General features: G+C 46.6%; 1 protein-coding gene across 1 annotated transcript in view; it reads right to left on the bottom strand.

Moving 5' to 3' along the window:
• LOC140718649 (A disintegrin and metalloproteinase with thrombospondin motifs 7-like) overlaps nucleotides 1-21,862 on the bottom strand; it is a 193,526-nt gene that overhangs the window by 154,724 nt on the left and 16,940 nt on the right. Inside the window, exon 3 of the mRNA XM_073032672.1 lies at nucleotides 8,385-8,592. Within this exon, the coding sequence (XP_072888773.1) occupies nucleotides 8,385-8,592 (208 nt within the window). The remainder of the gene's footprint in view (nucleotides 1-8,384; nucleotides 8,593-21,862) is intronic.

Raw genomic sequence — 21,862 nt, 5'->3', positions numbered from 1 at the left:
TAGGCCTGGCTGTCAGAGGCGGAGTGATAAAATTGGAAGGCACAAAGACTAGAATCGGAGGGGCGCCGTGATCATGGAGAGTTATAGGGCTGGGGGACAGTGTAGAGGTGGGAAAAGACGAGGCTAAGGCTCAGGATTGAGGATTTTATTATCAGAGTGTTGCTGGAAAAGGAGCTGGTAGTGACCAATCAGCACAGCAGGGATGGATGGACAGGATGACAGAGCAAAATTCTGAATGAGCTCAATTTTATGGAAGAAGGGTCTTGGCTCAAAACATCGACTGTTCATTCCCCACCATAGATGTTGTCTGACCTGCTGAGTTCCTCCAACATTTTGTGTGTTTCCAGCATCAGCAGAATCTCGTCTTTATCAATTTTATGGAGATTCGAATGAGGGAAGGCAGTGGTATAGCCAAGTTTAGAGGCGGCATGGAACGGTGGAGGGTTCTAGCGGTTAGCGATGAGCATGAGCTCAGTTTCCCCAAGGAGTTGGCGTGTTGTTTCCTCCTGTGAACTCTCACTGCAACATACGGGATGTCATCCAGGCCAAGTTCACCATTGTTGTGGAGTGTCCCTTTCCTGCAGAGTTCACAGGAGGAAATCTCCAAGAGATGCAGAAATGACACAAGGCAGAAATTCCAGCAGCCTGAGACTTTCTGCCTGCTTATTGGACAGTCGAAAATTGTGTCATAGACACAGAATCCTGATTAGTTCCTTAAAAAGTAGAAAAAGATTAACTTTAACTGCCCGTTGAAACGTCCAATGAAATGCTTCATTTGCGTCAATGACCAGAACAGTCCAAAGATTCTGTTGGGGGCAGCCTGCAAGTGCCACCATGCTCCCCGTGCCAACCTACAGTATCACGCCCACAGCACGCGTCTTTGGAATGTGGGAGGAGACTGGAACACCGAGAGGAGGCCCCCACGGCCACGGGGAGAACATACAAACTCCTTACAGAAAGTGATGGGACTCAAGCCCCAATAACTGGCACTGTGAGCTGGTGCTGTAAGGCGTTATGCTGACCCCTACGCTAATGTGACGCGTGTTGCCTGCAGGTTTTGACACAAAGTGGGCAGCCTGAATTTCTGTTGTCCTTTCGGTGATATATAATCAGGACAACCAGAATGCCTAGCAGCTAATGATGTACCTCGGAATAACAGCCACTGTCCTGGCATTGGGAATGCTGCACAGAGAGATACCATATTCAGCAGTGAAAACGACAAACTACTTTGCACTGTGAGACCGGATGGAGGGTTAAACATTTAGCCAGAACTTGAGAGGGACTGCCCCTGCTCGTTGTCAGGATAATGATGAGACTTTCACGCTCACCGGAGTACACAGACGAGCCCTCGGTTTATCACCCATCGTCAGCAAACGCTTTAATTCTGAATGTTCCACAAGTTCTCAGTGTTCTGGAGTTGGGTTGCAAGAACCGAGAGGTGCGGCGGACCCAACTGCTTCACAGTCACCCACCCTCTACCTGGCCCTGGTGACCCAGAAACTGACGGCTCGTCTCCTGGAGACGGCTAGAAGCTTTTCCAGAAGAAGACCGTGGAAGACAGGCATTTTCCCTGACTGTATTCGCTCATTATCTATAACAGGGGTTCCCAGTCTGGGATGAACAGACCCCATACGTAATGGTATTGGTCCACAGTATAGAAAGGGTTGGGGACCCCTGATCTCTAAGAATACCAAAGCTGGAGTATTAATAGTGTTTGAAAATCAATAAACATTCAGTTCAGTTGAGAAAGACCTGTTTGCTTTCCAGTTTAGCTAGGGAGTTGCCACAGGGATGGAGAAACCAGTGAGGAGAATGGGAGTAACACACACAAAACGCTAAAGGAACTCAGCAGGTCAGGCAGCATCCGTAGGGGGGAATACACAGTGTTTTGGGCTGAGGTCCTTCATCAGGTCTGGAAAGGAAGGGGGAAGAGTCCAGAATAAAGTGGGGGGGGGAAGGGAAGGAGTACAAGCTGGCAGGTGATAGGTGTTACCAGGTGAGGGGGGGGGAGGGTGAAATGGGAAGCTGGCAGGCGATAGATGGGAAAGGTACAGGGTGGAAGAAGAAAGTGTCTGTTGGGCAAAGAAAGGGGCTTGTTCTGCTGCTGTTGTTTTGTTGCCTGCTGTATTCTGTGTTGTTCTGCTGAATATTGTGGGCATGCTATGTTGTTGCCAGAATGTGAGGCAACACTTGTGGGCTGCCCCCAGCACATCCTCGGGTTGAGTTGGTCGGTAACACAAATGACACGTTTCACTGTCTGTTTCAATGTACTTGTAATGAATAAACCTGACTCTGAAACAGACTCCCCTGCCCTGCGAAAGTGACTCGAGTATCCGTCCATTCTAGGCCCCTCATTACTTTATAGACCTCTGCGAAGTCACCCCTCAGCCTCCTCTGTCCAAGCCTATCCTACCTCTCCTGTAAAGTACTGCTCTCCATTTCATGCAACAGCCTGGCGACTCTCCTCTGCACTCTCTCTACCACCACATCTTCCTCCCCAGTGTGGAGACTGAAAGGCAGATCCTTTTACTCTGAACCCGCAACTCAATTCTTCTCGGCAGCAGGAGGGTTAACAAGTAAGATCAGGTCTGGGGATCTATTCTGGGCGTCGTCCTGCCTGTGGAAAACGGAAAACAGCTGCCTCTTGGCTGAGTTGGGTCTTGCATCTTCTGGAGACTATTACTCAGCAAAAACATCAGAAAACAAACTGTAAATCAAACTAATTGCTCTTCTCAGTAACTTTTTTAAAAAAAATTATATAATAGGATTTATATTCTATAAATGAACCAATTTTTCCTCACACCCCTGTAAAAATAAAGATATTTAAAACAATGCCTCCACTTTCTAAAGCCATCAAGTATTGGGACCTTGAAAAGAAAATGCTATTTATTTCTAAGATTACTGAATGAATGAAAACATGGAACATAGAGCAGTACAGGCACTTCAGCCCACAACACTGTGCCGACCATTTAACCAACTCGAAGATCAATCTATCCCTTCCCTCTCATCTAGCCCTCCAATTTTTCTATCATCCATGTGCCTATCTAAGAGTGTCCTAATGTATCTGCCTCTACCACCAGCTCTGACAGGGTGTTCCAAGTACTCACCACGTTCTGTGCAAAAAACCCACCCCTGACATCCCCCCTGTACTTCCCTCCAATCACCTTAAAATTATGCCCCCTGGTATCAGCCATTTCCACCCTGAATGCCCACTCTGAGAGAGAGAAGTGCAAGGGGATAAGAAGTGTAGATTGAGTGGAAATTTTACAAAGGGTGGAAATGGCTAATAAGAGGGGGAGCATAATTGTAAGGAGATTAGACGAAAGTATGGAGGGGATGGAGGTAGGTTTATTTTTTATTACACAGAGAGAGGTGACTGTGTGGAACCTAGCAATCTCTGTGTACATTGATGTTGTGATGATGTGCCATCTTTTAACCCACTCTAAGATCAACCTAACCCTTCTCCTCACATAGCCTCCATTTTTCTATCATCAACCTAAGAGTCCCTTCAATGTGCCTAATGCGTCTGCCTCTACAACCACCCCTGCTGGGCGTTCTATGCACTCACCACTCTCTGCGTTAAAAAAACCCTCCACACATTTTTAACCGGGGTGTCACACTGACAGCTTTCGAATCTTCCAGTGCTTCTCCAGAGCTCAGGCGAGATCCAGCAGGTGATAGGTGGATCCAGGTGAGGAGAGGGTGAGAGACGGATAGAGAAGGGGAAGGTGGAAGTCGTGACAGAGACTGGGAGGTGACTGAGGGTTGCAGATGGCGGAATCCAATAGGAGAGGAAAGCGGAGAATAGAATCAGATAAGGGAGGTGGGGAGGGCAGATAGGAACAGTGGTGGGGGGTGGGGAACCAGTGGGAGGAGCAGGTGGAAATGGCTGACTGGGGTTTCTGGCGATCATGTGATGACTACTGCAGGAAGTAGTTCAATGAAAAGGTTAATGTACATTGAGTGTTTGAGGTTGATAGGTTCTTGATTAGTCAGGACGTTAAAGGTAACCGGAAGAGGACAGGAGAATGGGGTTGAGTGGGAAAATAAAATAGCCATGATTGAATGGTGGAGCAAACTCGAATGGCCTGTTTCTGTCTTATGGAGTTGGTGCTGCCAACTCCGACTGAACAACGTCTCGGACAATCAGACTCCAAGAGAGAAGAGTGTGGCAGGCACCATCGAACTACGGACAACAGTGTGAGATCCTGCAGTCAGGACTGTAGAATCTTTGCAAGGATGAATTGAGGTGGGCACAAGATTTCTCCTCACGTGTTCCTACTGCACCGTCAGTGTGGCTGGCCTGGGTGTAACTCCCGTTCCTTACTCAGCAGATTACGGATTCAAATCCAGCTGCTCGAGAGGCTCCAGTGCACAGATTGTATGAAGCTGCAGACAGTTGTAAACCCAGCCAGCCCCATCTTGGGCACAACGCTTCCTACCATCGAGAACATCTTCAAAAGGCAACGCCACAAGAAGCAGTCATCCATCATAAAGGAGCCTCACCACCCAGGACGTGCCCTCTTCTCATTACTACCATCAGGGAGGAGGTACAGGAGCCTGAAGACCCACACTCAGCAATTCAGAAACATCTTCTTCCCCTCCGCCATCAGTTTTCAAAATGGCCCACTATTTTTCTCTCTTTTTTATATTTATTTATTCTTTGTATATATTCTTATCGCAATTCATAGTGATTTTTATGCTTTGTACTGTAGCACTGCCAGAAAACAACCCACTGTGTTTTAGGACATAGGTCAGTGATAATAAAAATCGGTTCCCATCCTGTTTGTCTAAAATTTATTTAAAGACACAGCACGGACAACAACCCTAACCTAATCACAGGGAAATTTACGATGACCTATTGACCTACCCAGTACGTCTTTGGACTGTGGGAGGAAGGCAGAGCACCCGGAGAGCACCCACGCATTCCACAGGGAGGACACACAGACTCCTTACAGAGGACATCAGAACTGAACTCCAAACTCCAACGTCCCAAGCTCTAACAGCATCGCGTTAACTGCTACGCTTGACCAATGAAATGTACTGGGGCAAGGCAGGCTGATGAAGGTAACAGACATGATCTTACTGGAAGACAGAACAAAATCCATCCATTCCTGCGTTCGAATCAAACTGCAACGAGACAGGTATGTTTGAGAAAACTGTACACCTGTTTTAACAGCAACTAATATTTTCATCAGGATGAAATGAGACACTATGCCCATTCACCAACCTTAGCTCAATCTTGCGAAGTATGTTAATTTCAGAGTAAACGTTACCTGGATCTCAAATGAAAGAATGCAATGAATTAAATTAAGGGGTTGAGTTCTGACATGCAAGGACAAGGGGAAAGAACGCACTGCAGAGACAGAAAGGAGGGCCGGTTTTCACATTCCCAGGTGCGGGAGTTGCAAACATGTTAATGGGGAGGGTCAGAGGATTGGGGCCAACAGTCCTATGGTGCCGGAGCCTAAGGCCAGAGGACACAGCCTCAGAACAGAGGGGCATCCTTTCAGAACAGAGATAAGGAAGAATTTCTTTAGCCAGAGAGTGGTGAATCAATGAAATTCTTTGCCACAGGCAGCTGTGGAGGCCAAGTCTTTATGTATAGTTAAGGCAGAGGTTGATAGATTCTTGATTGGTCAGGGCATGAAGGGATAGGGTGAGAAAGCAGGAGATTGGGGGTGAGAGGAAAAATGGATCAGTCATGATGAAATGGCGGAGCAAACTCAATGGGCCAAATGGCCTAATTCTGTTCCTATATCTTATGGTTTCCACCAAAATGTTGCCTGGAATGGAGGGTATGTGCTATAAGGAGAGACTGGACAAACCTGGACTGCTCTTTCAGCATCAGTGAAGATCTAAGAGGCATAGATTATGAGACAGACAATGAACCTCACTTTTTTTGTGCTCTTTCTACACAACTTATTTAATTTTTAATATATTTCTTATTGCAATTTATAGTAATTCTGTACACTGCAGTTGCAAAGCAACAAATTTCACAGCAAAATTCAACTTCCTAAACAATGAGACTTCAAGAGAGAACAGTGGGCCCCAACACCATCAAACCTCATACAACGGTGTGAGATCCTGCAGTCCGGACCGTGGATTCTTTGCAAGGATGAATTTCTCAACGTACAGCCGTGATAATAAACCTGATTCTGATTCTGTGATAGAATTATATGTATTGTGCTGTGCACCTTGGTCCAGAGGAACGTTGTTTCGTCTGGCAGTATACATGTGTACAGTTGAACGACAATAAACTGTAATTGAACTTGAGAATAGCAGCCTGTATTGTTTTCCCACAGTTGGAATGTTTAAATCTAGAGGGTAATTTAAGGTGGGGTGGTTGGCAATTTCGAAAGGAGATGTGCAGGATAATTTTATTTTTACACTGCATGGTGGGTGCTTGGAATGCCCTGCTTGGGGTGGTGGTGGAGGCAGATTTGGTGGAGGTATTCAAGAGGCTCTTAGTTGTGAACATAACAACTAGGAGCAAGAGAAGGCCATTTGGCCTGTCAAGCCTGTTCCATCATTCATGCCTGATCTGGCCTTTTCCTCATAACCCTTAATTTTCCTGCTAAGCAAAAACTGAACTAACTGTGTTTTTAAATATTTTTAATGAGGTAGTCTTGACTGCTTCCTGGGCAGAGAACGTGCAGAAACTGGAAGGATATGGACATTGTAAAGGCAGAAAGGTCTGTTTCTGTACAGTGCTATGTTGAAGGCCAGAGGGGGTGAGAGGAAGTTAAAAGGACATTTGACCAGAAGGCCAGACTTTGGCAGCTTTTAGTAAAACAAGAAAGTGTCCCATGTTGGAAGGTCAGCGACCAGAAGGGAGAGGAAATGAAGATGATCCGGCAGTAAACTTTTGGTCTGGGACATCCTGGCTGGTGGGGCATTGGAATCAGATCAAGAGGAAAACTGATAAACCTGGAGAACCCAATCATAAATACGAGTGATTCTGCAAATGCTGGAAATCCAGAGCAACACACAGAAAACGCTGGAGGAACTCAGCAGGTCAGGCAGCATCTATGGAAATGAATAAACAGTCCACACTTCTTTAGGACTGAGAAGGAAGGGGGAAGATCCCAGATTTAAACGGTGGCGGGGGAGGAGAAGAGGCTAGCTGGAAGGTGTTAGGTGAAGTCAGGTGGGTGGGAAAGGTCAAGGGCAGGAGAAGAAAAAGTCTGATAAGACAGGAGAGTGGACAATAGGAGAAGGGTACGGAGGAAGGGACTGAGGAGGAAGTAACAGAATCTGGAGTACACTCAGTAGCCACTTTACTAGATACACCTCTACACCTGCTCGTTAATGCAAATATCTAATCAGCCAATCATGTGGCTGCAACTCAATGCACAAATGGACGAAGACACGGTCAAGAGGTTCAGTTGTTGTTCAGACCAAGCAGCAGAATGGGGAAGAAATGCAATCTCAGTGTCTTTGACTGTGGAATGGTAGTTGGCGCCAGATGAGGAGGCTTGAGTATCTCAGAAACTGCCGATCTTGTCAGATTTTCATGCACAAAAGTATTGAGTACAGGAGTTGGGATGTTATGTTGAAGTTGTATGAGACATTGCTGGAGAAAATTCGGAATATTGCATGCAATTCTGGTCTCCTATCTACAGGAAAGATATTAATAAGATTGAAAGAGCACAGAGAAAATCTACAAGGATGTTGCTAGGCCTTGAAGACCTGAGTTATAGGGAAAGACTGAACAGGTTAGGACAGTATTCTATAGAATGTAGAAGGTTGAGAGGAGATTTAACAGAGGTATACGCAACTAGTAGGGGTATAGATAGGGTAAACAGAAGCAAGCTTTTTCCACTGAGGTTGAGTGAGACTAGAACTAGAGGTCATAGGTTAAGAGTGAAAGGTGAAATATTTAAGGGGTTACACGAAGGGGAAATTCTTCACTCAGAGAATGGTGTGAATGTGGAACGAGCAGCCAGCAGAAATGGCAGCCACTACTCCAATTTCAGCAGTCAAGAGAATTTTGGACAGGTACATGGATGGGAGGGCTATGGAGGGGCATAGAGGGGTATGAGGGCTATGGTGAAGGTGTGGGTCAACAGGACCAGGCAGAATAAGAGTTTGGCATGGATTAAATTTGCCAAAGGGCTTGTTTCTGTGCTGTGGAGATCTGTGACTCGATAACACCATGACATGTCTGTACTGATAAGCCCTCAGTACATTCAGGAGGTCAACACGGACATCTGTCCAGAAGTTGGCTGAGCATCCTGTGAGAAAGTGCCAGAATAACCATTCCCGAGCCCGAGAGCAGCAGGGGGACAGGGAATCACACGACTGACTCTCAGCTGCGGCCTCAGGAATGTAAACGGGGCGAACAGGAGCAGCCAACAGCCACATGTCCGACACTTCCTTACCCGACACACCGCACATTCCGCTCTCGCTGGGGCTCGGTTCCTCCATCCTGCCCGCTCGGCCCGCCAGCCGCTGGGAGTCGGGCAGCCCCTCCACCTCCGCAGCATGCCGTTTGTAAATGACGTGGGGCTGGGACGCAGCTTTCTTCCAGTGCTCTCCCTCCACTGGTTCAATGAGGTAATCCTGATCCGACAATCTGAACACACCTTTCTAAAGAGACAATGGAGGAGATGGTTCTGATCAGTTCCATCAGATTCAGACATTTATCACATCAAATATACAGTGAGATGCGTCATTTACGTTAATAATTCCAGTGATAACAACTAACCAAACAAAAAGGCCAGATTCAAGAGGTGGGCACCTACTGCAGAAAGCTAAGAAGCTTCTAGAAAACAAGAGCAATCTGCAGATGCTGGAAATCCAAGCGACATAAACAAAAAGTGCTGGAGGAACTCAGCAGGCCAGGCAGCACCTGTGGAAAAGAGTACTGTCGACGTTTCAGGCTAGACTGGAGAAGAGATGATGAGTAGATTTAAAAGGTGGGGGGGAGGGAGAGAGAAACACAAGGTGAAATGGAGAGAGGGAGAGGGGTGAAGTGAAGAGCTGGGAAGTTGATTGGTGAAAGAGATACAGGGCTGGAGAAGGGGGAGTCTGATAGGAGAGGACAGAAGACCATGGAAGAAAGAAAAGGGGGGAGGCACACCAGAGGAAGGTGATGGGCAGGCAAGGAGATGAGAGAGGGAAACAGGAATGGGGAATTGTGACGGAGAGGGGAGGGGAGGGGCCATCACCAGAAGTTCAAGAAATCGATGTTCATGCCATCAGGTTGGAGGCTACCCAGATAGAATATAAGGTGTTGTTCCTCCAACCTGAGTGTGGCTTCATCATGACAGTGGAGGCGGCCATGGATAGACATATGGGAATGGGATGTGGAATTAAAATGGGTGGCCACTGGGAGATCCCTGGCAGATGGAGTGTAGCTTGGTGAAGGGGTCTCCCAATCTACGTTGAGTCCCACCGATATACAGGAGGCCACACTGGGAGCACCGGACACAGTAAACGACCCCAACAGACTCACAGGTGAAGTGTTGCCTCACCTAGAAGGACTGTTTGGGGCCCTGAATGATAGTGAGGGAGGAGGTGTAGGGACAGGTGTAGCACTTGCTCCACTTGCAAGGGTAAGTGCCAGGAGGGATATCAGTGGGAAGGGATGAATGGACAAGGGAGTTGTGCGGAAAGCAGAAACTGGGGGGTAGGGAAAGATGTACTGGTGGTGGGATCCCATTGGAGATGGTGGAAGTTGCAGAGAATTATGTGCTGGAGCAGAGGCCGGTGGGGTGGGAGGTGAGGACAAGAGAAACCCTATCCCTGGTAGATGGGGCAAGAGCAGACATGCATGAAATGGAAGAGGTGCTGTCATTGCCACCAGTATTGTCCTCCAATCCACCCGGGCAAGCTCCTCTCTCATGTCTCTTGCGGTATGAATTCAGTCTTACTATGATCACTGCCTCCTAAGGGTTGCTTTACATTAAGCTCCCTAATAAAATCCAGGTTATTGCACAACACCCAATCTAAGACAGTCTTTCCCTGAGTAGGCTCAAGCACAAGCTGCCCTGAAAAGCCATCTCAGAGGCATTCAACAAATTCCCTCCCTTGCGATCCAACACCAACCCGATTTTCCCAATCTCCTTTTATATTGAAGTCCCCCATCACAACTGTGTCATTACCCTTATTACATGCCTTTTCCAGCTCCCTTTGCAATCTCAACCCCACATCTTGGCTACTGTTTGGAGGCCTATATATGATTCCCATAATGTTTATTTTACCCTGGCAGTTTCTTAACTCCACCCACAAAGATTCAGCATTCTCTGACCCTATATCATCTCTTTGTAAAGATCTAATTCCATCTCTTACCAACAGAGCCACACTACCGCTCTGCCCTCCTCCCTGTCCTTTCAATACAAAATATATCCTTTGATGTTAAGCTCCCAACTACGGCCTTCTTTCAGCCACGACTCAGTGATGCCCACAATGTCATACCGACCAATCTCTAATTGCGCCACGAGTTTGTCCACCCTTATTCCAAACGCTGCGCATATTTAAGTACAGCATCTTCAGTCCTGCATTCTTCACCCTTTTGAATTTTGCCTCAGTGGTACAATTTAATTCTTTGCTCTGTCTGCATTTATACCCAATCATTGGCTTGTCCTTCCTCACATCCATGTTACCCCCGTCATCTACTTGTAAACCTGCTGGCTGATCCTCAGCTCTATCATCCTGGTTCCCACCCTCCCCCTGCCATATTACTTTAAACAACCTTGAGATTCATCTCCTTTCAGGCAGCCACGAAACAAAAAAACCCCGAAAGAATCCATTACAGATAAAAACTGGCGCATACCCCACATGCAGAGAAAAAGAAAACACATCATGCCAACAATAACCACAAGCAAATAGCGTTCTGGACTGAAGTAATTGCTGGAAAATTCACTGAGTAATGATGTGTATAGGTGATTATATAAAAATACAAGCAAGCTCATATTAAAAATGCAATTATGAAACTCTTAGACACATGGATTGTAGAAAAGTGGACGGCTATGTGGGAGGTAAAAGTCAGATTGATCTTCGAGCTGGTTAAAAGGTCGGTACGCTGTGAGTGCGCTGTTCTACGTTCTAGAATCTAAGGATGTGCTGGGGTTGCCCCAACACCAGGCATTTCAGCGCCAACATAGCAAGCCCACAATGTTCAACAGAACAACACAGGACACAGCAAAACAGAACCCCGTCTCCCCCTCCCACACACTGGGAGGACCTCCACTTCGAACTTTCTCCTCGGTGTGAATTCGCAGGTGTTTTGGCAAACTGGAAGACTGAAGGTGTGTCCCTTCCCACAATGGGATGAGGTGAACGGCCTCTCCCTGGTGTGAACGTGCTGGTATGCCAGCATGTTGGCTGCCTGAGTAAATGTCTCCCCACACTGGCAGCAGATGTGAATGCACTGGTGGTTCTCCATAGTAGGTTGAGTGACTGATTCCCATGCAGGTGAGCGGCCTCCCTCCAGTGTAGCGTGGTGTGGAGCCTCCAGTAACAGCATTTCTTGTTATAGCCCACACTCCCACACAGCTGGGCCGTGACAAGAAGAGTAGTTCAACCACAGTGACCACATCAATAATTGATTTGCTTAGCTTTATTTGTCAAATATACATCAAAAAAGGGCGACACCTCTCGGTTCCTTTACTGGGGAGAGAGAGCCTGCAGAATGCCGAATTGTCGGGGTGAACAGTTAGTTTTTGTTGTACTGCAGATCATGGTCTTTCTTGGGGCTTTTCTATTGCTTGTTTGGTGGGTAGAGGGTCCTGATGCTTTTCTTTGCTGAAGGGGGAGGGCTGCTTTACTGCTGCTGGTGCATGGGAGGGGGAGTACGGAGGTTTTGGGGTTCTAACGTTTTTTACTGTCTTTGGGTACACTTCTGTTTTCGCGGATGTCTGCAAAGAAAAAGGATGTCAGGTTGTATATTACATACACTTCTCCGATATTAAATTGAACTACTGGAAAATTCACTGAAATCCATCGTCTTTAAGTCAACACATTCCGAGGATACCACTTTCAAGCAAAATATGGTCACGGTTAGTGAGTTGTGGGCATGTTATGTTGATGCTGGAAGCATTGTGACATTTGTGGGCTGATTTGAATCCCCGCTGATTTGATTTGATGCAAAACCACACATTTCACTGCATGCTTCGATGTACAGGCAGTCCCCGGGTTACGTACGAGTTCCGTTCCTGAGTCCGTCTTTAAGTCGGATTTGTATGTAAGTCGGAACAAGTACATCCGGTATTATTTAGCGTCAGTTAGTCAAACGTTTCTCTTAGTATATAGTATATATTTTATTTTTCTATGCATATAAAACACTTAAACGTATGTATTCCAATAATTAAACCACTGCATTGCGTAGTAATAATTGTAGCTTTCATCGGGGCAGGGCCTTTCACATGCTCCAGTATTCTCACTTTATCCGTTATCCTTTAAAATTGTTCCGATTGTTGACCGACTGTAGCCTAACGCTTTTCCAATGACCGATGGCGTTTCACATCTTTCCAAACATTTTATTATTTCCACTTTATTTTCAATCATGATCGCTTCCCGTCAATGGAACAGAAACACTGCGGGCAGCGGGTCCCAAGCTGCGCCGGCTCCCGAGGTCCGCTGGGTCCTAAGGACCACCACACTGACACAGGCTAAATGGGACAAGTGGGAGCTGCGCTGGGTTTGGGTTTTTGATCCTCCACAATATTCCTCGTGGGTATTTAAACTGGAGGTGGCAGTGATTTTTTTTACAAGGTCGAGTTGCGAGCTCGACATCAACCCGGCACAGATGGTACGGGAGTCACTGGATCGACATCAAGCCGGCACGGGAGTAGTCTGTCACTGGATCGAACCTCCGTTCTCCAGCCCGGCGCTGATCTCACTTCACTGCGCCACCACCTGACCAGAACGGGGGTGGGAGGGTCAGGGTGAATCTAACTAAGAAAAATTTAAGCCAAATACAAAGTTAAACTCTCAACACAGTGTCAACTGCAACGATTTAAAATGGCGGACAGCATCGCGATCCAACTTAAAATGGCGGACGGCATCACGATCTGACTTTAAATGGTGAATGGCGTTCTCCTTCCTCGGTTCGTAAGTACGAGTTGTCCATAAGTCGGACGTTCGTAACTTGAGGACTGCCTGTACATGTGACAAATAACACTAATCTGTGGTCAGCCCGTAAGTATCGCCACGCTTCCGGTGGCGATATTACATTAGGGCTAGGCTTACTAACCCTATTCCGTACGTCTTCGGAGACTGGGAGGGAACTGGAGCACCCGGAGGAATTCCACACAGTCACGGGGAAAACGTACAAACTGCTTAAAGATAGCGGAGGGAATTGAGCCCACGATCACAACTGACGGCACTGTAAAGCGTGAGGCACACCGCGGTGTACACCAGCTTCATGTGTCTATTGTGTTGGCTGAGAGCAGTTGACACCAAAGATTCCAGCGTTCTTCTCACAGAGCAAAGGCTCCTCTATCAGCAGAACACACAAAATACTGGAGCAACCAATCAAGCTGAACAAGGGGGCGTACAGGACTGAGATCGATCAGCTGGTTGAGTGGTACTCAGCATCAGTAAGAGCCAGGAGATGGTAGTGGGCTTCAGGAAGTGGAAGTCGAGGGAACACACGTCAGTCCTCACTGAGGGATCAGCAGCGGAAAGAATGAGCAGTTCCACCTTCCTGGGTGTCAACTTCACTTGGGATCTCTCCTGAGCCCAATATATTGTTGCAATTACTATGGCGCAACAGCAGCTGTATTTTATTCGGAGTTTGAGAGATTTGGTAAGTCCCCAAACACACTCGCAAATTTCTACAGATATACTGTGAAAAGCATTCTAACTGGTTGCATCACTGTCTGGTAAGGGATGGGGGTCTGTATAGGACCAAAATACGCTGCAGAGGGTTGTAAACTCAGCCAGCTCCATCATGAGCATCAGCCTCCTCAGCATCGAGGACACCTCCAAAAGGCGATGCCTCAAAAAGGTCACATTTATCATTCGGGACCCCCATCACCCAGGAAAAGCCCACTTCTCATTGCTACCATCAGGGAGGAGGTACAGGAGCCTAAAGACACACATTCAACCATTCAGAAACAGCTTCTACCCTCTAGAATCAGATTTCTGAATGGACAATGAACCCATGAACACTACCCCACTACTTTCGTTCTCTTTTTGCACTAATTATTTAATTTAACGTTAGTTTTAATTTCTTATTAAATTTAGTTTTATCATTAGGTACTGCACTGCATTGCTACCTCAAAGCAACAAACTTCACGACATATATCAGAGATATTGAAACTGACTCTGACTGATTCTCAGCTTTTTGTGGGCACTGCACAAAGTTTCCAACATCTGCAGAATCTCATGTGATTTAACATCAGCAAAACAACTTGGTGGATCAGGTACAACATCTCCCTGAATGCATTGTTCCCTCCGTACGGAGCTGACAGACTTACTGTGTGTCTCAGTTTCATCCAGCGTCTCTGCTCTGTGTGTTTATGTAGTCTGGTGTGTCATCTACAGCACAACCCATGACATTCTCAGCCAACACAGTCGTGTATCTTGAAGACACTCAGAGCCTCAAGATAACGACGAGACAGAGAAACCCTTATTTGTTTCTCTGAAGAAGTAAAGCCACTTGGCCATTTGATAAGACTGGATTTCTACCCTTTGTCTGCTCTGTCACCAGATCCACTTATCCCTCAATTATCCTGGTGTTCAGCAACTTATTCAGTATTAGCCCTGAATAAATATCAGCCATTGAGAATTCCAGAGGCTCGGAATGTAGCAATTTCTCCTCATCTCGTTCCCGGAGGGCAAATCCTGTTCCTGAAATTATATAACATGGAAAACACATTGCTCTCTTGGTGTGACAACCTCCTCTGTTAGACCAGTGACCCTTTGCTCAATCCTGTGTCCAGTAAATCCTCAGTACAGAGAACCATATTTTCTTTAAATTTTTTATTAGTTTTTCAAAACATTTTACAAAATTAAAAAGCCCAAATCCCAATGAGGAGCATTAATACAGTGCAAGATTAAGCATACAATAACAATATGCTACAAAGGAAGAGAATTTAACAAAAAAGCACCTAAATTAAAGACAAGTGAGCTTAGTGTCCTCCCCAAGCCCCACAACACAAGAAAAAAACAACTCCAGACCAACCACCACACAGTATAAAGAGTATAAGTCCGGACAGTCAAACTCCCAGACTGTGAATACACTTAGCAACAGAGGATAATAATGCTTACTACCAGAAAACAAAGGGAGCTGAAAGCAAGGGACCGAAAAGAAGAGAAAAAAAAATTAAAAAAAACCCTAGTCAAGAGGAAGGTTATGAAAGTACTCGATAAAAGGTCCCCAGACCTTATGGAACTTTAAATCCGAATTAAGAACTGAATAATGAATTTTTTCGAGGTCCAAGCAGGCCATAATGTCGTTAAGCCATTGCGCATGAGTGGGCGGGGCAACATCTCTCCATCTAAGGAGGATCAAGCGTCTCGCCAGGAGAGAGGCAAAGGATAATATTCGGCATTTGGTCGGACCCAGACATAAATCTGTCTCGCCCCAAAAACCAAACAGAGCAATTAAGGGGTTAGGTTCTAGGTGCTGATTCAGAAACCCGATAATGTAGTGAAGACATCTTTCCAGAATTTCTCCAAGCTAGGACAGAACCAGTACATATGGATGAGAGAGGCCACGCCCCTCTTGCATTTATCACAGAGTGGACTAATGTTAGGGTAGAATCGAGATAGTTTAGATTTAGACATATGGGCTCTATGAACAATCTTAAACTGTAAAAGGCAATGGCGAGCACAAAGGGAGGTTGAGTTAACCGATTTGAGAACTGAGTCCCAGCTCTCCTCGGATAAGGAGATATTTAAATCCTGCTCCCAGGCCATTTTAATTTTATCCACAGGGGCCCGTCGTAAGGCTGCTAGTTTATCTCGGATAATTGAAATTAAACCTTTACCTAGTGGATTAATGGAAAGAAATAGGTCCATAGCATTTTTCGCAGGTATTTCAGGAAAGTTAGGAATTAAAGGAGCAGTAAAGTGTCGGATTTGGAGATATCTGAAAAAGTGAGCGTTAGGCAGGTTGAACTTAACGGAGAGCTGCTGAAAAGAAGCGAAGCGATTATCAATGAAAAGATCTTCAAAATGTCTAATGCTCTTCTTATACCAAACATGGAATGCTGAATCGTACGTAGTAGGTAAAAAAAGGTGATTATGTGCGACAGGGCTAGAAACGGAAAACCCCTGGAAACCATAGCATTTCCTGAACTGAGCCCATATACGCAAAGTGTGTCTAACCAGAGGATTAGCTGTTGATCTGGGCAGACTGCTAGGGAGTGCAGAGCCAAGAAGTGCAGATATAGATAATTCTTTAGTGGAGCTCAACTCCATTGCCACCCAGTTAGGGCACTCGGGTTGACCGTGGAAGAAAGACCAGAAGGCAGCACAACGTATATTAGCTGCCCAGTAATATAAGCGAAAGTTAGGTAAAGCCATGCCACCCTCTTTTTTAGATTTTTGGAGGTGGATTTTATTAATTCTAGAGTGCTTATTCTGCCACAGATGAGACAAAATAATAGAGTCTAAGGAATCAAAAAAAGATTTAGGAATAAAAATTGGGATAGATTGAAATAAGTATAAAAATTTGGGGAGAAGAGAACCATATTTTCATAAACACCGGCCACACTAACCACAGTTTGTCAAAAGCTCAGTTTACTTTTTTAATTAACATAACTTATTCAGTTGCTGACCATTTACCCATCAATGGGGGAATTAAGGGGGAAAATTTCACTCTTTACGCAAGATATTCTGCGTAGAACGTTACGGTACAGTACAGGCCTTCAGTCCACAATGTGGGACCGGCCTTTTAACCTACTCTCAGATCAATCTAACCCTTCCTTCCTACACAGCCCTCTATTTTTATAGATGTAATTATTGATTGATTGACACACAGCGCAGAGTGGGCCCTCCCTGCCCTTCGAGCCACAATGCCCAGCACCCCCCAGCTTAACCAGAACCTAATCACAGGACAGTTTACAATGACCAATTAACCTACCAACCCGGTACCTCTTTGCACTGTGAGAGGAAACCCACACAGCCACGGAGAGAACAAACAAACTCCTTTGAGACAGCAGCAGGATTTGCACCCAGGTCACTGGTACTGTAAAGCGTTGTGCTAACCACTACGCTACCGTGCTGTCCTTATCCCCCAAACTCCAGGTTCTCCAGCAGAGGAATGAGCCTCATCCAGTTACCTCTGCAATTCCCTCATGAAGTCACTCATCCTCACCTCCCCTTTAAGAACCGTCCTTGAAGCCAACACAATGACCGCGTTTTCCCTAACAAGCTCATCTCTCTTTGCCGTGGAGGCTTAGTTTCCAATTCCTTGCAGCAATTTAAAATACACTAACAGGGTTCAAATTGACTAGATGGCGCCAGCGAGCAACATGACCGACGGCGAAATCCTGCCGACAGTTCACAAAACTACTTCTTTAACTTCATCTTCTTCTTTCTACTACAAAGCTGCTGAGACTGGAACCTGTGGTTTACATATTGATGGTCTGTTTGTGGGCCGAATGAGCGATCTGGCGCTTTGCTGTCGTCGAGGGAGATCAGTGAGGCTTGATGCAGAGAATGCGGCCTGGAATCCTGGAGACGGGGGATGAGCCTATGATCGACCCCACTGCTTCTCTCTGACTGAGGCATCGAGCAAGGTTGAAATCGCCAAGGACTGGCGAGTATTCGGCAATGCCTGCCTGCGTCTGACTGGTCTTCCTGTCCCTCTCACTAGTCGCTGTCAGAGGAAAGTGCGGGAGCCTTGGGTTCCATGTTGCAAGGACTGATTGGCGAGGCCGTGGGCTTATTTTGGGGGACTTCAAGATTCATGGTGCATGTTTATCTGGATTCAGGTTACTCATTTTTTTTGGCAACACGAGTGAATCTGCAGATGCTGGAAATAAATAAAAAACACAAAATGCTGGCAGAACTCAGCAGGCCTGACAGCATCTATGGGAGGAGGTAATAACGACATTTCGGGCCGAAACCCTTCATCAGGAGTGAAGTAACATGGGATGGTCGAGGGGGGATAAGAAGTGGGGGGAGGGATGAAGTAGAGAGCTGGGAAGTGATAGGCTGGAGGGAAATGGGCTAGGGGGAAGGTGGAGAATTATGGGAAATAAAAGAGAAAGAAAGGTAGGGCTGGGGGGAGATTATAGAGAGTGGGGAAAAGGAGAGAGAAAGAGAACCAGACTAAAATTATAGATAGGGATGAGGGTAAGGGGGGGGGGGGCAGGGGTATCAACAGAGGTCTATGAGTTGGATGCTCATGCCGGCAGGAAGGAGGCTACCTAGGCGGGAGATAAGGTATTGCTCCATTGATCTGCGTGAGGCCTCATCGTGACGGTAGAGGAGGCCATGGACAGACATGTCAGGGTGGGAGTGGTCTGTGGAATTGAAGTGTGTGGCCACAGGGAGATCCCGCCACTGCTGGAGGACTGAGCACCAGTGTTCGGCGAAACGGTCTCCCAGTCTGCAGCGGGTCTCCCCAATGTATAAATGGCCACATCGGGAGCACTGGATACAGTATATCACCCCAGTTGACTGGCAGTGAAGTGGTGCCTCACCTGAAAGGACTGTCTGGGGCCTGGGATGGTGGTGAGGGAAGAAGTGTGGGGGCAGGTGTAGCACTTCTTCCACCTCATACGTGATCCCACCACCAACCACATCTTCCCCTTCCCCCCCCCCCACTCTCGGCTTTCCACAGGGATCGCTCCCTACGCGACTCCCTTGTCCATTCATCCCCCCCATCCCTTCCCACGGACCTCCGTCCAGGCACTCATCCCTGCAAATGGAAGAAGTGCTACACCTGCCCCCACACTTCTTCCCTCACCACCATCCCAGGCCCCAGACAGTCCTTTCAGGTGAGGCACCACTTCACCTGTGAGTCAACTGGGGTGATATACTGTATCCGGTGCTCCCGATGTGGCCATTTATACATTGGGGAGACCCGCCGCAGACTGGGAGACCGTTTCGCCGAACACCGGCGCTCGGTCCTCCAGCAGTGGCGGGATCTCCCTGTGGCCACACACTTCAATCCCACTCCGACATGTCTGTCCATGGCCTCCTCTACCGTCAAGATGAGGCCACACGCAGGTCGATGGAGCAATACCTTATCTCCCGCCTAGGTAGCCTCCTACCTGCCAGCATGAACATCCAACTCACTGACCTCTGTTGATACCCCTGCCCCCCACCCTTACCCCATCCCTATCTATTATTTTAGTCTGGTTCTCTTTCTCTCTCTTTTTCCCCCCTTACTATAATCTCTCCCCCAGCCCTACCTTTCTTTCTCTTTTATTTCCCATAATTCTCCACCTTCCCCTAGCCCATTTCCCTCCAGCCTGTCACTTCCCAGCTCTCTACTTTATCCCTCCCCCCACTTCTTATCCTCCCTCGACCATCCCATGTTACTTCACTCCTGATGAAGGGTTTCGGCCCGAAATGTCGTTATTACCTCCTCCCATAGATGATGTCTGGCTTGCTGAGTTCTGCCAGCATTTTGTGTTTTTTACTCTTTTTTGTTGTTGTTTTTGAGCGGTTTGATTGGTGTGTTCAATACGGACTGAACACTTCAGCAAAGAATGGCTCTGCAGCCTACAATGACTAGCAACACAACACCGAACTGCTCTTACCACCCTCTGAGTGAAGGAGTTTCCCTTCAAGTTCCCCTTCAACTTTTCATCTTTCACCCTTAACCCATGACCTCTCGTTGTAGTCCCACCTGACCTCAATGGAAAAAGCAACAGACACAAAATACGAGAGGACTCAGCAGGCCAGGCAGCAACTGTGGAAAAGAGCAAACCGTCGACCTATCCAAACTTCCCTTAAACTTTGAAATCAAGCTTGCATGCATCAGTGATGAAGGGTCTTGGCCCAAAATGTTGACTGTTTACACTTTCATAGATGTTCTGCTATCCGTAGAAATGAACCAATGTAAATACATTGAACTTCTGAACTTTATAATATTACAGGAGCTTGTTTGTATGTGTGGGTGTCCATGAATCGGCCTGGGTAAACCAGGGACTCTCTGCATAGAAATACAGATCCCTCTTGTTTCCAGTGTTGTTCAGTCGGGTGAAGGAGCCGGTACGTGCTGGGGCTCTCACACAAAATACCGGGGCAGCCCCGGAGGTCAGGCACCATCATCAGAGGAGAATAAACAGTCAACGTTTCTGGCCAAGGACCATCGTCAGGATTCAACCTGAAACGTCAACAACTCATTCCCTCCGTAGATACCGCCTGACCTGAGTTCCTCCAGCATTTTGTGTGTGCTGCTGCTTTGGATGTCCAGCATCTGCAGATTTTCTCATCTCAGTGGAAAAAATCTGCTTGCATTTCCCCTATCTATCCCTCTCATAATTTTGTATACCTTTATCAAATCTCCTTTCAATCTTCAATGGTCTAAGGTCTTAAACTCTTCAATCCTTCCCTAAGACTCCAGGTCCTCCAAACCTGGCAACATCCTTGTAAATCTACCCTGCGGCGAGTTACAAAACACAGAGTTCAAATCAGTCTTCAGCAGGCACCTTTTGCCTGTAGGAAGGAAGTTATATTACCGGGCTAATCTCCCCACCTTGGGGCAAGGCAGCAACACTTGCTGCTCTGGGACTTCCTGGGATATGTGCCTGATTGTTGACACCAGGGGATTTACACTACGCACCTGATGGGTATTGAAAAGTGAGTGTTTACAATTCAGCCTTCAACACAAGGTGGTCCTTAACAAGCTGTAAATGCGAAGGAACTGGGGTGGAATTCTTTCAAGGCATCTTGAATAAAAGGGGAAGCAGTCAGTTTGGGAAATATTTTGTACGTGGGAAATCACCCCACCAACAAAGTTTTCCAAACAATGCAAAGATGAGCTTTATTTGCCACATGTACATTGAAACACCAGAACATACAGTGAAACGACCAACACAGTCTGAAGATTGCGCCGGGGGCAGCCCTCAAGTGACCACGCCATCCTTTCGGCATCAACTGAGCATGCTCACAACTTACTAATTCTAACCCGTACATCTTTGAAACTTGGGAGGAAACCAGAGCACCCAGAGGAAACCCACACATCACCATCTGGTATGGGGGGGGGGGGGGGGGTCACTGCGCAGGATTGAAAAAAAGCTGCAGAAAGTTGTGAACCCAGTCAGCTCCATCACGGGCACTCGCCTCCCCAACAACTAATGCCTCAAAAAGGCGGCATCCATCATTAAGGACCCCCGTCACCCAGGACATGCCCTCTTCTCATTGCTACCATTAGGGAGGAGGTATAGGAGCCTGAAAGCACACACTCAACGATTTGGGAACAGTTTCTTCCCCTCTGCCATCTGATTTTTGAATGGGCATTTAACCCATGAACACTACCTCACTGTTTGTTTCTCTCTTTTTGCACTACTTAATTCAATCTTTATACACACAGACACACGCGTTTACTTCTAACTGTAATTTATAGGCTTTATTATATATTACAATGTACTGCAGCTGCAAAACAACAAATTTCACAACATATGTCAGTGATATTAAACCTGATTCTGATTCTAAAGTGAATGCCCACAAGAAAATGAAACATAGAGTAGTGCATTGTGACACATATGGACTTTAATATTAAGTTTACTTTGAATTTTGATTATGTGCAGAGGTCAAAATTCTCAGTAGGACATAACAATTGTCTCTACTGCTGTGAATCACCATATCCATTTACTTTCACAAGGAGAGGGCAGGTGTCAGCTTGATGGAAACACAAGACCAGTTTTGTTGGCTCTGAAGACACACTGCATCTGGACTCAGCTCAACAACATTCTCAGAGTTCTGTTGAAGCCATAATTGGTTC

This window comes from Hemitrygon akajei, chromosome 30, assembly GCF_048418815.1.
Source record: "Hemitrygon akajei chromosome 30, sHemAka1.3, whole genome shotgun sequence".
NCBI lineage: Eukaryota > Metazoa > Chordata > Chondrichthyes > Myliobatiformes > Dasyatidae > Hemitrygon > Hemitrygon akajei.
Note: the sequence above shows the minus strand (reverse complement) of the source record. Positions and strands in the feature narration are given on the sequence as shown.